This window comes from Scomber japonicus, chromosome 7 (assembly GCF_027409825.1).
Source record: "Scomber japonicus isolate fScoJap1 chromosome 7, fScoJap1.pri, whole genome shotgun sequence".
Classification (NCBI taxonomy): Eukaryota; Metazoa; Chordata; class Actinopteri; order Scombriformes; family Scombridae; genus Scomber; species Scomber japonicus.
Window position 1 is genome coordinate 16,395,631 of NC_070584.1, and position 15,694 is coordinate 16,411,324.

A 15,694-nucleotide genomic window follows, 5' to 3' on the forward strand; every position below is an offset into this window, starting at 1 on the left:
CTATCTATCTATCTATCTATCTATCTATCTATCAGGCTTTGAGTCTAAAATACTCGAATTACCCAATATACACACTCTATGTATGTTTTTTATAGTAGGATTTAAACTTCCCCCAAAAGTCTAACAAAATATACTGATGACATGAACATAGTAGCAGATTGCTCAGAAGACAATTTTAAATACTCCATTACAAGTAGGCCTACAGACGTGTGATCTATAAAATGCACTCAAAGTATTCTGTAAAAGTATTTGATGTAGAATGACAAAATGCACTCTATTTGTAGATTTTTTCTGATAGAGTAACATGTTTTCAGCTATTTTAATTCTGCAATTGGTAGGCAGTGAACTATCTTATCTATTTTACTGTTGAGCAGTTTAATCTACAGATAATTTCATAAGCAAATAATATGTTTTTTGTATGTGAAATCAAAGTATAAATAAAGGTACTTTCCACCACTGGTTTAAGTCCAATTCCCCTAAACAAACACAACTATATGTGTCGTGATTGTTAGCCACTGTATAGACAAATTGTCCTAAAACCACATAAAAGCTGGCAAAGTCAGATGTATAACATGAGACATGAAACTGTGAAGACCTCCTACTCATTTTCCTCTGGATGTTTTTATTGTACAGATCACCTGTCTTTTTTTTAAACACAGCAACATGAAAATCTTCCCGTTTCAATTACTACCATTAGTACAAAATGTGTCTTTTACAAAAGGATCAACTCTCAGTTTATTTGCGACAGTGTGTTTAGGTACAGCAGTGCAGAGATATTGGCATCAAAGATGAGGAAACTAGTTGTGTACACCAACTATGAGTAAACTTAAAAGTGAAAGCGTACCAAGGATGAAGCTTTCTTGCTACTGGAGTGCTCTTACATCTGAGATTGAGCACAATTTATTTAGACACACAAGACTAGAGTATGTGCACTAAAGTGAAACGTGTTGTTGAACTGTACAGTACAAAACTATGTAAGGGATTTCATCAAAAAGAACCCCAGATTACCGATGGGCAACAGCATTTTTTAGCAGGTTGGTAAATACATAGTTTGAGTCCTGATGCACTCTTGTCTCCATGTCATATATCTCTGTGAGTCAGAGAGACTTGGATAAGATTTTGAGACAGAGTAAAATGAATGACAAAAAAAACAAGAAAAACCATGACACAGATTAATAAGACAAACAAAAACACATGAGGTAAACAAAACATTTTCATGGTATCATCCACGTACCAAATATAGCTTTTCATGTCACCACAACATTACACTTCATAAAACAAGCCAGATTAGATTTTGGCAGAACACAAAAAGACAATTTGTATATTTCTGTTGGAAACAGTAAAATCATTTTGTTTTGTTTTTTTGTTTCTGGTTTCTTGACATTCGTTATGACATCTTCAGTCAGGTTTCTATTACTATTCCTTGTTTAATAATAATAGTAGTAGTAGCAAACGGAAACAGAAAACAGAAAACAGAACTGTAAATTGCCCTTTTTCACCTTTTCTCTCACTTTGTAAACAAACAAACAAATGAAAAACCCCATCCCACCCCAGGGTGTCAGTCATGAGGGTCTATCATCTCGTCTGCGGCCTTGTTTCGATGGCTCATGGACACAGAGTCAGCTTCTTTTCTGAGCAGTTCCTGCATGGAGTTTATAACTCATCCTTGAGTTTAGAGTCTGTGCCTTCATCCTCCTCCTCTTCATCCTCCTCGTGCTCATCCTCCTCCTCTTCTTCTTCTTCCTCCTCCTCCTCCTCTTCATCTTTCTCCTCTTCCTCCTCATCTTCCTCCTTTGCTTCTTCTTTCCTCATCTTGTCCTCCTCTTCGCGCAGCTTTCTCTCCTCCTCCTCTTGGCTTTCTTTCATCTTTTTCTCTGCATCCTGAAGCAGGAGCGAATAAAAACAGCAAATTAGAAAGTGATAAAAATATAATTCCTCTGCAGTGGTAGTCAATGCTACAAGTGTTGAAATCATGGTGTGCATACCAATGAGAACTTAAGATGTATGAGAAAAAACTTTGACGTACCTTGGTTTTACCCCATGTGTCGTTGCCTACTTCCTCAGCCAGGTTTGGGTCATTAGTGATCAGGAAGTTGTCAAAGATAGTACCAGACTTCACCTACGTTAAACAGAAAGTCAGCACATATTTACTGACTAGTGCTTCATGCAAACAAATACAATAACAGATTTCCCCTCTATCTCCACAGTATGTATGTTTATTCCATTCATTCCAAAATTTAATAAGAAAATATGTTGTGCTAACTCTCACTGCCAGTAGGGGGAGACAAAAGTCCCACACTCCATCTTTAATGAACAAATCATATATACTAGTCTGTTGTTCATTTTTAGCATTCAGGCTCTTAGTAAGACAGTCATGTAGTATTTTACCTGCCACAAGTCCAGTCCAATCACGCCTATACTGTTGTATTTGTAGATGTCAGAATCGGCTGTGTACTCTGGATTGTCAATCTCAGGATGGATCCACTTGCCCTTGTAGGCAGGGTTGTTGATCTCACTGGGTTTCCACTCACCCTATTGACAGCAAACACACAGAGAGTCACACAGCACTGTTAATATAAGCAGAAACACAAAAAGCAAACAGATCCACTGAGTATAAAGTTTATATGGAATAATTCTGTAATAATTCTGCTACTGGACGGACTGTAGGGTATGAAGTTAGTTGAGCAATAATGAAATAATATGTCAAAGTTCATACATTTTCTTACAATTACAACTCAGGTTTTACACATGGAAGCACAGGCAATGTCTTAAACCCCTCCAGTAAAATAGCACAAAATTAATATAATGCACTAGGCAACATATAGGGAGCTATTTTCAGACACAACCATATTTTAACCTACAGTACCGTCTGCACCATGTGACCATGTCCATTAAGTCCTACAATTATTTGCTGTTTACCTTGTAATCAGGGTTGGAGACCATAGGTGGCTCCCACTCTCCATCCATCTCATCGTCCCAATCGTCAGGTTTCTTGGCATCAGGGTCTGGGATGTTCTCAGGTTTGTCCCAGTCCTACGAAAGATACAGGATTTCATTTAGGCAACTCAAAATTATTGGAACATAGAAATGGAAGTAAATTCAGACTCTCAAGAAAAGATTAATACAAGGGGAAAATTGACCAAGAAGGATTATCCCCCCCACCCCCCCCCCCAAAAAAACAAACAAATGCAGACTGACCTCGGGTTTCTTGTCGTCAGGGTCGGGAATCTTCTCCCTGTCATCCCAGTCCTCTGGCTTTTTGGCTTCCGGGTCCTTAATCTTTTTGGGAGGCAGGACGTCCCAGTCATCCTCCAGACTGCCGGATTCGACCTTCTTATTGTCGATCTTCACCTCGTAAGTGTTGTCAGGGTTGACAATCAGCGTGTACAAGTGACTGTACTCATCATCCTGCACGGCAGAAAATAAATGTTAACCACTATGAATGAGGTGCAGCTGTTATTATAGCAACATTTTATTGTGTTTTATTCACAAGTGATTTCAATGTAAGAAAACACAGATGTTGCTATAACAAAATGCTGATGAATTGAAACAAACTTGAGGAAGAATCAGTAGTCAAAGTGATGACTTGTGTAAAAGGATAAGGTTGGAAGTAGAAAAAAAGCTGTTGCCATTTCCCAAACTAAAATAAACAGTTTCTTGAAGTCTCACCTTGCATCTGATGTCCTTGTTTATCAGATGGTTCTTGCCTTTGTAGTTGAAGATCACATGAACTTTCTTTGTGCCAGGGCCACAAATATCAGGACCTGAATGAGCCCACAAATGAGAAATATGAAATTCAGGCTATAGGTTAAGAGTGGTAAGCAATGAAATGGATACAAATAAACAAATAAACTCAAATGTATCAAATGTGAAAAACATTCAATACAATAATCTAGACAAAGTTAGTACATTTTTGTGGCTGGCAACAAATGGCAATGAATAATGGGAGTGTTTAATGTATAATGTCTCACAAATTGATTTCAGGGTTCCCACTCATTTCTAGAGATAATTGTCCAGGACTTTTCCAGTGATGATCTGGCTGGTGTGACAGACACTAATATATGTTCCTCCCTGTCGATGTCTAATTTGAAAGATGTGCAGTCTATGGCAACAACTATGAAATCATCTCTTATATGCTTAGAAATTGACAAGTTGATCATAAATGAATGCAAAGACACCTACAGATGTACAGCATTCTCAACCATGGCTTTTGCTTTTTCTCTCATCTCTTTCTCTAATGTACTTTACTAAACTACTAAAGTCCTCTCCTTCAGGTTTTCTACGAGCATATCCTTGTTGACAGAGTACCCTCTTTATACTGCAGCTTGTCATTGAGACAGTGTGAGGAGACATTTCATTAGGTCTCACAATGCTGCACACTCTGCTCTACCACTGACAAATGATGCAAGAAAGCTGTAAACTAAATCTTAGAGTTCTGCTTTATGGTTTGCACTGATATGTAATGTGAATGCTTCATACTGAGCTAGAAAAGCTCATGTGCCGCACTGCTGGGTACATAAGAGGACTTCCCTCGATTATTTTCTTGCAAGGAAGGGCACACATTCTTTATTGAACACCTGTATATTAACTGGATTTTTCAGGAGATTCCCAGACACCCTCTCCAAAGCTTGCTTAGTGGAAAATCCAGTGTCTAGCTGTTTGAGTTGCACATGTATTGCTTTGTCTTGTGGGTCCAGTTTATCTTCCCTTTTGATAAAGCCTCTCAGGGTGGACTGGAGTCCCTTTGCTCCCTTTGCTGCGGTCTAGTAAAAAATGCCAAAAACTGGACCCCAGTGACCTCTTTTACAGTACAATAGGGTGCAGATTATGGCACTTTACTTTTTGGAAGTTTCTTGTGGCCACTCATGTACTCCTGTACTACTGAACACACTTCTATTGCCTGCTTGACAACTGCTGAGTCTTCATCTCATTGATGGACACAGAACTTTAGAGGAAATGCTGATGGAACAACTGCTAAACAGCTCGCAGTACATCTCCCACCTTACAACATGTTTCTTACTCTCCATATTTAAAGCTTCCATGCATAACATGCAAACCACAACTTCCAGAACTGATCATCTTTGGTATCATCCTTTGAGACTTACAAGAGTTTATTAGGATCAAGTGGTGAAATGGTCCTTTTTATTTTCTCTAAAAGCTTCTCTGCTTGAGTATGTTCCATAAACTCTTATATCTTTGATCAGCTGCTCCTTGAAATATGGACTTTAAGCCAAAACATTCAAAGTAAGCCAATTTTGTTGCTCCACATGAAAACCTTTTGATAATTTCACTGTCTGGGAAAATCTGACTAACAATTACTGACGTATCAGAGCTGCAGTTGGACAGGTTGTGTTGCATGACCAGCTCATCTCTGCTTCAAGCATGACTTGGATTGAAAAAAAATGCTCAGCTGCTTTTTGCTCCTGAGCCTTTTCCCTGTTTACCTGTACTGGACACATTTTTGTTGAAGGTAAAATGTTAGAGATCCACCAGGCACAGAAACTAATCATTATTCCATTCTCATAACATTCTGTGAAAACTCTGACCAATCATAACATTCGGTCCGAATTCGCGGAGGGGGAGGGAGTGCGGGGGTGGGACATAGGAGAGAGGAAGGGTTGTTGCTGTTCAAGTTTTTTCAAAGTGTTGTGTGAAATGCAAGAAAGGTAAGAGTAGCTTTAATTTAAAGTTATTATGATCCTGAACATAATTTAGCCCTTTCCTATAGCAATGTTATCTGTTTTGGGGAGCTCTCATACATAACCCTGTAGTTCATTCTCACTAATTTTCCATGTGTTTTCCAGGACATGTGGGAACCCTGAATTTTAAGAATTTTATTTAATTTTTTTAAAACTGCAGTAAAAGATACTTACTTTAAGGTGTACTAAGTAAGTAGTAAGTAAATGACTTGAAGTGAAGAGTCATCAGATGAAACTATCCACACTTACCAAACATGATGTTGTAGACAGAGTCCCCATGCATTTCGTCCTGGTTGACGTCAGAGGGGAACAGTTTAATGTAGCCCCCACCACAGTCAATGCTCTGCTCATGTTTCACACTGAACTGGATAACTAGAGGCTGGCCCTGGTTGCTGAAGTCATCAAAACGGGTCGACAGTGCGTAGAAGCGAGCATCCTGGCTTGTCTGCAGACCTGTGGTAGAAACAGGATTACAGGTCATTTGTCTGCAATCAGGGATCCAACATTTATAGTTTCTATAAAACTGTAAATCATATTTTTAATTCACAGATTTGAACAAAGTCTCTTCTTGAGCAGAACAGACTGTTGTTATGATGCCATGTTGACAAAAATACTGGAGCTGCTCCATAGACAGTGAACACATGGTGATTTCACGGGGATATGGGCACATTTAGTGATTCACAGCTGGAAACTCTACATTCATATAAACTTAAATTTAACAGAATGTCTCAAATAATAATTCAGACTAATTAAATATTCTGGCTTCATCTGAAGTCCAGTTCCAAAAAGTGTCCATCACTTCCAGTTTTTATTTCCAGGTTAAGGAGAGGGAGTAGTATATATGAACTTACTGTCTGAACTCAATGGAATAACACAATGTAACTTGTTTTAAGATTTAATATCCCTTTTAATGCATATTAAGAGTTCTTGACTGAATCTCCTCCACAAACAACAAACACAGGATACACACCCGTTTGCTAAAGGCAGCTTAACACCTAAGACTTTGTGGGAGTCTTCCACAGGGGCAACAGATCCACATTGGGCGGGCTCAGTTTAACCTTTCCACTCACCTTTGTCTTTCTCCGCATCGCCATAAAACTTCCCTGCTGTCAGGACAAACTTGCCGTAGTCAGACTTGTGCTTGGATTCGCTCCAACGACTCATCCAGGCATCTGCACAATAAAGTTTAGGTTCAGCTGCATAGTTATCACTGTGAACCACTGATTACTAGTGTTACACTGTATTTGGTGACCAACCGGACTCTGTGACCCTGCCCTGATTTTCTTACTCTAACCATCTCACTACTCATGTCTAAACCTAATGAACACTGTCGGTCACACAATCTCAGAGGTCACCAAATACAATGTATCGCCGGTATGAATCAGAGCAGGTGCATTTGAAGGGTGTTGTGCTGTGATGTGATGGGAGAATAGGACAGCTAGGCAAAGGAGGGTCACAGTGAAGGACCAGGAGAGGGATGTGCAGTAGGGGGAGGGGGAGGCAGACAGGGTTTGATGATAGGTGGGGGGAGAGGGGATGGAGGGGGATGGAGAGGAAAGACATGGGGGGCTCCAAAGATGAATGGTGACCATGTATATTAAATTCAGCACAAAGGTATAATCACAAACTGTCGTGTGGAGAAAAAAAAAACATTAAGCAAAACAACCACACATGAAGAAAATGCTACCGATTGTTATCATTGATGTAATGTGTCCAATTCAGTGCGGTGATACCTGAAGTATTTACAGTTTCTACAAATCACAGTAATACAGTTAATTAATAAAGGCGTAGTTTTGTGTAAAGGACCTCACCCCCGTCTTCAAATTGCTCTCGGAAATACACAGTGGACTCGGCCAGGACGTATGCAGCCGACACGGCCACCAGCAGCAGCGACAGGGCTGTCATGGTGACGAACTGAAGTCCTCTGTCAGATAAACTACACTATTTTTTAAAAACACTAACGCTAAATACTGGTAAGAATAATTATCTATGACCTGTCTGCACCGTGCTGCAGGCGTCGTCTCTCATACAGTGATGTTACAGTGAGAAACCTCTGAGACCCTGCTGCATCTCTCCTCTCGGCTCGGAACAGATGTCTGAATCTGATTGGACGTCAGCTCCGGACATCAATGAGGAAGCTTTACTGCTCGCAGCCAATCGGAAGAGAGGATATGTAGACAAGTAATCGCTGTGGCCAATGAGCAAAGACCACGCGTTTGCTTGGTACACGCCCAAGAAGGAGTGATGGGTGAGAAGAGGAGAGAAAAAAAGACAATAAAGCGTGGATAAATCATGTAAATACATGTAAAACCTGCAATTTAACAGTTTTTTTAAATGAATGAATGAATCAAGCTAAATAATGTAAAATTACCCGACATTTACTGCTAAAGATATAAAACACAATGGTCTGCCCAGGGCAATAGTTTGTGTGTTTTTTCCACAAAAGAGAAAAAAACCCGGCTTAAAATGATTAACACTTCTTAAAATTACAAATTGCTTCACAGAAAAATAAGGGGGAAACAAACTGCAAATTAAAAAAACAGATCATGCAAGACATAAATAGGGATAAAATTGTGTTAAATAGAGTGGCAAGAGTGGGATGATTTGTATTAAATATTCATAAATGCTTTCCTTATGGTGACAAGATTTATTTCCATTTAACATAAACGTCTTTTGTCAGTGTATCTAAATTTAAATCTAAATTTAAATTATATAGTGTCAAATCACAACAGAAGTTATATCTCAGGGCACTTGTCACATAGAGTAGGTCTAAATGCTTTCTAAGTGAGACCAGACAGAAGTTTCAAATTTCCACATCACACTTTTTGCACGTTGCATAATGGATCACAATTGGTGTCTCAGATTGTGTAATATCACAATATCCTGCTTATATATATATATATGTTTTAAACTCAAACATTCGGTGAAGGTAGAGAAACATTACCTCTAAAGCAGATGGGCTGCCTTCCAGTGTCAAACTCTGCACATTTTTTGAAGTGGGAGGGGGAGTTTAGGGGTATGTGTAGACTTCCAAATATAACAAATATTTTCATTACTGACAATCTGACTATTTTGATTCATTGTTGGAAAGATTAAAACTCTATGTAATTATTCATTTGTGTTTAAATGTGTCACTTTTTACGATCAATAGTCCAAAACCCAAAGATATTCAGATAGCTATTATGAGACAACAAATAAGACCAATACTCTTTAAGCTAGAATCACTTAAAGTTTAGCAAAAAAAAGATTATACTATTGATCTACTAATACTTTCAACTATACATTTATGTAGTGTGTGTAGATTTGTGACATGGTGTGCCTTCATTATTTAAAAAAACTGGCACTATGCAAACCATTAAATATAATTGAGATTGTTTAAGTTTATTAAACAAACGAATCCCCATAAATCACTGCATGAAATGAACAACAGATGTTGGTTTACTGTGGATGTTTATTTGCTTAGAACCATTCGTAACATATTGTGTTTTCCATGTTCACTTTGTGATGTGACATTCAGAGCTTTAGAGAGCAAAATCACCAAGCAGACCAGCACAGACCTGTGAGTGTATGTGAGAGTGAATGTGTGGTTGAGAGAGGAAAAGCAAGTCAGTGAATAAAAAAACATTTCAACATTTTAACACATATTAAGAAATGATGATGATATCACTCAGACATTTGGCAGATTTTTATGAGCTCTTAAAATTACTGACATCAAAAATATTAAACAAAATTTACACAAAATAGTTGATTTTCAAATAGATTCATTGCTTTTGACATGTGGACTTTCACATGTTTTCCAGTAACAGTTTCAAGTAGCATTTGCATCGTAGTCAGTCCCTTTAGATGAGCCGTTACACACTCCATACTGTTCGCACCACAATGACTTAATATCTATTAAAAGCCAATGTCAAAGGCTTGGAGTACCACATTTACACAGAAACTCTACAAAAATAATCTGATACAGTAACACAGTAATGATGTCAATAAATAATCACAGCTAATATAAGCACAGTGTCTGACATACTGACACATGAATTCTGACCTTAAACTGACATAAAAAAAAAAACACAGTGCAACTCAGACTTTGGCCAAGGTAAACAGACATAAATTGTGTGAAATGACAAAAATATGAATCAGTATCCTTCTATGACATACACTGCACAACCATGTACTGTTTTTTTCTTCGATTCTGCATTGTGACGCATTGTGAGGTTTTGAGTATCCACGCCGCACAGGATGACCATCTGGCATGTACATGTTTCCTGTGAGACTACTGCAAGGTGTATCACGCTGCTTTCCCCTCTAATACTGGATCTGCCCTGCTGTCTTGCCTTCTCTGAGGGACCTGGACAGACACACGTTGTATCTGTGAGGGGGAGAGTAGGTAGAGCAGAGCAGAGAGGACACAGGCCCCTCTGTGGCTCTGTATGCAGATGGGCTGGTAACGTAATCTCACACCTCCTCCAGGTCTCTCCCTCTCTCTCTCTGTCTGTTTCTCCGTCTAAGGGAGAAAGAAGTTGATACGCTGGGGTATGGACTTGCATCCCTGGGCTGAGAACAGTCTCTCCTCTTTGGGTACATATAGCATCGCCTTGGCAACCTCATCCAGCGTAGCCTCATCTGTCTCCAGACCTCGTGCTGCATAGGCATCCCGTGCACACAGCTTGACATGGCGGTACTCCAGAGGCAGGAAGGGCACAAAGAAGTCGATGAGGTGGCCAGACATCAGCTCACTTTGGGCAAACCCACCTGAAACCAACAGAAATATGACTACGAAACTCTCAACCCCAATTAAAGTGTAACAAATCAATGTTATTTTATATTAACACTCTATTAAAACCAGTCTGCTGCTCTGTGTAGCTGAGTTACTTTAACTCTCACAAACTCCCGCCATACATAAACATGTCAGCAGCTCATACAAGATGACAGGACACCTTCTGCCATGGGTGAAATGGCAGAGAGATTATGTAAACAAGTAAATGAAGAAAGGCCCTGTTCACACCCATGTGTCTTGGGTGTCTGTCTGACTTCACACCTGGCTTTAGAATGCGTCTCCACATTTGTCTCGAGTGACCTCTTGTGATCAGATTTCTCTTCTCCACTCTACATGCAAATAAACATGTTCATCATTTCTCTTCACAATGCATTAAAGCGAGTGCACACAAATAAGGTACATAATATAAATAAACAGTCAACAGTCTATATTGTGTTTTTATTATTTATGTCACGCTAGCTTCTCTCCTCTTCTCTACTCTTTGTTTCACCAAGGGTGGGGCTCAGGAGAGAGAGAGACAAACAGCGACAATTATACTCATTACATTATTGCAAGTGCAATAAAACAGCCAATATGAGAAATTAATTAATGTTATTTGCGCAAAAGAAGGACAGACAACGAGGGCCAGAGGGCTTTTAAATCTCTGCTCACACAGAGGATGTCAGTTGAGTGGGCGGTCCCTCAGTGTGACCCTGAGACATTCTGTACACACTGCTGAAATAATGCGACCACATGCAGCCCAGGCCACTTCCAAATGTGGTCTGAGTGATCGGATCGTGATACATTTTCGGTGCATTTACACGTGTTCACTTGTGATCAGATCACCCAAGATACATTTTGATTGCAGGTGTGAGCTGGACCACAGAGAAAACTGAACAACTGGCAACCCACCATGAAAAGTAAAGCCAGCAGTGCTGCATACCTTGAGACTCCATAGTTTCAGCTCGTAGCCGATGCTCCAGATCTTCCATACCAATGTCCTCTCGATTTTGACCAGAGTGCCAGAAGTCCAGCGCTACATCGTTGATTGTTGCTCCACCAATATTACTGCAGAGACAACACAACATTGTGTGATGGCAATATCTACAGTTATTGATTTTTATGGAGGGTTTGATGATTTTTTCACTTACAGTTGGATACATTTGTCATGTTTTTGGTTTAATATGAATTATTTGTGGATAAATAAATACAGATTAGGGCTCAGCAGTAATCATTTAAACGTGTTGCCTATAAATACAGTAATGTCATAATAAAATATTTAGTCATAGATTGGAACAAATTAGAGCTTTAAAAATATAGTTTAATTTATTGAGCTGAACATCTAAATTATTATTATTTCACATATGTAGCATCTATTATCAAGGAATTTTAGAGATCTCAGGCTTTTCCTACATCATATCATGGAACCATAATGGTGTGAAGAAAAACACATTTCTATATAGGACTCAGCTGATAATTTGTCAGTAGAAATCTGACATGAGTAATTGAAAACATGAAAAATCCATTAAGAGGGCTAATGGAGACAGAGGCAGAAACATCCTTCATCACAGATGAGCTGCCAGAATATCTGGGCCAAAGGTTCAATACTTTATGCTTGTTTTTGACCCGGCTTCAGCAGATAGGGTGTACCTGAAATGTGAACCCACCTGAGGAAGAGGAAGATGGCTCTACGGTAATTGACACCATCTACATTATCATAGTGATCCATGTAAGGTTTGATGGCGTCAATGAGGCCTGGATGAAGCTTCTCAGCCTCATCGAAGATGAACAGAGTCTGAGGGCATCGTAACACCATGTCTCGGATCGCCTCTCTCAGCTGGCCCTGGAGAGAGAGAGAGAAAGACCAAACTACAGCATCAGAAATCACCATATTAACATATTTGTCTTTTTTTTATTCAATATGATTTTATTTAATGTAAAAATGTGTTTTTTAACATGTGAAACACATTTCCATCTCACTTTAATCATGGGAGAAAGTTTCAGATTACATTTTTTTCTATTTGTATTTTTTTCTTATTATTAACATTTATTTTTCTATGCAGGAACCTGTTAAGATTCTAAATCTCAGACTTTGCTGCCTGAGACACATAGCCACAGCAGAAATGTCCAGATTTCAGAGTTCACATTTGCAGACTCTGCATATTCTGATAGTATGAGTTTAAAGGTTATCCTGTGTCCTATATCCTGTTCTGGTAAATCTAGATTAATTTGTAATAGTGTGTTAACATCATGTTGCAATCTGATGCAGGTATTATGTAAAAATCTTTTTAGATGGGATCACACAGCCACCTGTGACCTGGCTGGAAAAACGCCAAGTTCCAAAAAGGACTTGTAGGATTAATGTTTGATGCGTCAAAAACGTTTTCATTTACACTCCGAATTACAAAACACAGACTAAACATTTGACTAAGCAAGTGACCGTCGGCATGTTCCTGGCACTGAAAAGCCATCTCTGAGCCAAGAGGGGCCCCTTCTGACTCACCTTGTACGTGTCCACCAGCCTTGCGTGGGGAAAGTGGAACGGAGCGATGAACAGACGGACACACTCACTCTTTACCCCGTCCCGATAGAGGTTATCAGCGATGATCCGGGCCACGAAGTTCTTGCCAGTGCCGGACCAGCCGTGGAAGGAGAGCGTCAGTGGCTTATTGGACTCTGGGTTGTTGATAAAACCCTGGATGGCTTTTAGAACCACAGACTGGACCAGGTGCTGACCATGGAGCTTCGTCTGGAGGTCCCTTGACAGACCTGCACATGTGTGCACAGAAGAGAGTGCATGATTAAAAATGACTGATAAAGATAAAGATGTCAGCAATATGTTTTATAGTATACATGAACATGTGTCTTCAAAATATGTAATGACACCCATTTATACATTTTATAACTAAAATGAAGGGTCCTTTTAAGTATCAGATGAGACAACTTTAGGGCTTTTCGTCTATTTTATATATTATTTTACATGGTGTCACTTGCATAATCTTAATTTGTTTATCCAACAGGGCCAACACACACAATTAACATCATTATGATGTAATATCCTGTCAGATGAAGCCAAAAGGCTCATTTTACTCTGCAGTTTATTGACAGGTTGATGTTCAGATTTCAAACAACACATACACAAATCAGACTGTCACCAAAAAACAAATTAACTGTGGTCTTACAAAGAAATGCTAAAAATAAGTGAAGCACACACACACACACACACACACACACACACACACACACACAGCAGACACACACACAGCAGACACACAAAGCAACTGACATTAAATAGACTTCATATACTGTTACATAGACACTCAGAAAGACAAGGATGAAAATATATCAAATACCATGTTGGCACTATTTCTCCTATAGCCACATTTTCAACTTCAACAGAGAGTAATGTTCTTAAATCAGTAAGATTCAGATTCAGATTAGTAAGCTCAGTTGAGCCATGTGATACCCAGAAAGACAAGGTTGTTTGGCTAAATTAACTTCTTACTGGTGTGATGGTCACCAGTCACCTGTATTGATCTCTAGTTTCTTCACAAATTCAGTCAAAACAGAACAATGGATACCATTCAATACTTTAAGAAACCACTTTAAGTTTGAGGGTGGTTTGACATGCTGGAGACGAACGAGTCAAGAAGTGTAATATGAGGGACAATCATTGCATTCTTTAATATTTTTATACTACAGTCCAATAGTTTTTGAAGAATCTAAAGTTAAATTTTACTGTGTACACTGATGTCACTGCTATGTAAATTATGACTCAACTATGATTCATAAATACTTGATGTACTACCTGAAGTTTCTCGACCTAAACAAAACCTCAGACTTCATACCAAAGCTTTCCATTTCATCAAAAAACATAAAAACATAAATTTCATCATGGCGTGTATTCACATCAAGATGTGATTATGTCTATTCGTGTCAGAATCAGGAGTGAGGCTGTATGAATATTTTACTACTGATTCCATAGTAATAAAACCAGCCAGACATCGACTGATCAATTGAGGATGACAAACTACAATAAAACTGAGTTTAGCAGGAAATAAAGAAGGGCGTGAAGTCCAACCTTCTTCCTGAAAGCTGATGACATACATACAGACAGTATTTCTTGTGTTATGTGAAGACACAGAGAAACCCTTCAATATAGGTGATGAAATAAGACCTACTGCTCCTCTATAGAAATACCACTGATTAAAGTGATGTCCAGAGAGAGATGTACTGACTAACTGTAATGACAGACACACTCATCGCACATCCAGAAGTTGAAACTGTAATCACCAGGCTGGAGTGTGAGGATACCTGTGATGTTGTTGGTTATCCTGCAGTCTCCAGACTCGCAGCACTGGCCCAGGCTACAGTACCACTGATGTAGCAGGCTGATGTAGTCCTGAGGAAATCCTGCCCAGAGGTCCTTGGTAGGAACTGCTTACATCCACAGCAAGACAAAACGTCAGTTTTTATATTAGCGTTGTAACCACTGAGTAATATACATATATAAAACAGCATGATTGAAGGCAAACTGCACACTGTGGTCATTTCCATTAGCATTATATAATAGCTTCCGCATTGACAGTTGAATGTGGCTCAGTCGCTTACCTTGCTGTGTAGCATCGTCTTGGTTGGGCTGACACTCCCCCTCCCATATATTGCAATAAATATAGTTAAAATAGTAAGTGGACGCATTGGAAATACTGTCGAACTGGAAGAAGTCTGCCTGAGCGGACAGAGCCCAGAGCAGAAGCAGAAACCACCGAACCAACATCGAGAGGCGGTCAAAACGAGACTGAACACCGCAGCTCCTCTCCCATTTATTACAACCTGGTCGGCCTGCACTGAAGGGAATCCCTCCTTTCTCTCTGCTATGGGTAACGGCTGGTAACCAAGGACGGGGGGGCGCTTGTTTTAGCGTTGTGTACAGTGCTGTGGGTAGGCGCCACCACTTAGCTCCGCCCGTCGCCGGCGATGAGGTTCACATAAATCCTCCAGCGACTTTTAACCTGTAGTCTACTTGGAATAAAGCCAGTCTGTATTTGTTCAACTCGTCTGAAACATGGGTCCTCTGCATTCATTTTCACCCTTATACAGTCATACTGACTGAGCACCTTCGTCGCCTACAGGGGCATCTAGGTAAGGAAAACAAGCCATCCCTTTTCATTTTCTAGAACAGCGAGGAAGTGACGCCCTAACCCGTTTCCGGTCACGCTTCAGCATCATCCTCCTGGGCCTG

At 39.6% G+C, this 15,694-nt stretch overlaps 2 protein-coding genes across 3 annotated transcripts; both read right to left on the bottom strand.

Moving 5' to 3' along the window:
- Positions 1–601: 601 nt before the first annotated feature.
- On the bottom strand, positions 602–7,769 carry calr (calreticulin). The gene is made up of 9 exons (XM_053322533.1): positions 7,511–7,769; positions 6,770–6,871; positions 5,949–6,152; positions 3,670–3,764; positions 3,199–3,408; positions 2,920–3,033; positions 2,389–2,532; positions 2,027–2,119; positions 602–1,881 (listed from the first exon to the last, which is right to left on the bottom strand). Exons 1-9 carry the CDS (start codon positions 7,602–7,604, stop codon positions 1,654–1,656), a joined length of 1,284 nt encoding a protein of 427 aa, XP_053178508.1. The 5' UTR covers positions 7,605–7,769; the 3' UTR covers positions 602–1,653.
- Positions 7,770–9,129: 1,360 nt separating this feature from the next.
- tor3a (torsin family 3, member A) lies at positions 9,130–15,332 on the bottom strand. Of its 2 annotated transcripts, none has more exons than XM_053322535.1 (6): positions 15,064–15,332; positions 14,767–14,889; positions 12,956–13,221; positions 12,120–12,295; positions 11,396–11,520; positions 9,130–10,448 (listed from the first exon to the last, which is right to left on the bottom strand). In XM_053322535.1, the coding sequence occupies exons 1-6, from the start codon at positions 15,227–15,229 to the stop codon at positions 10,201–10,203; spliced, it is 1,104 nt and encodes a 367-aa protein (XP_053178510.1). In that variant the 5' UTR covers positions 15,230–15,332; the 3' UTR covers positions 9,130–10,200. The 2 variants fall into 2 exon arrangements, with proteins under 2 accessions (XP_053178510.1, XP_053178509.1); XM_053322534.1 differs by having other exon boundaries at positions 14,767–14,892.
- Between the last annotated feature and the right edge of the window lie 362 nt (positions 15,333–15,694).

What these genes read in the sequence shown, in the direction of transcription:
- calr (XM_053322533.1), bottom strand. Translation starts at nt 7,604, where the DNA reads ATGACAGCCCTGTCGCTGCTGCTGGTGGCCGTGTCGGCTGCATACGTC. An exon ending in CGATGCGGAGAAAGACAAAG is followed by an intron (nt 6,153 to 6,769) that starts GTGAGTGGAAAG and finishes TTTCTACCACAG; the next exon opens with GTCTGCAGACAAGCCAGGAT. An exon ending in ACACATGGGGTAAAACCAAG is followed by an intron (nt 1,882 to 2,026) that starts GTACGTCAAAGT and finishes CTCCTGCTTCAG; the next exon opens with GATGCAGAGAAAAAGATGAA.
- tor3a (XM_053322534.1), bottom strand. Translation starts at nt 15,229, where the DNA reads ATGTTGGTTCGGTGGTTTCTGCTTCTGCTCTGGGCTCTGTCCGCTCAG. An exon ending in AGACGATGCTACACAGCAAG is followed by an intron (nt 14,893 to 15,063) that starts GTAAGCGACTGA and finishes TGTGGATGTAAG; the next exon opens with CAGTTCCTACCAAGGACCTC. An exon ending in GATAACCAACAACATCACAG is followed by an intron (nt 13,222 to 14,766) that starts GTATCCTCACAC and finishes ACACATGTGCAG; the next exon opens with GTCTGTCAAGGGACCTCCAG.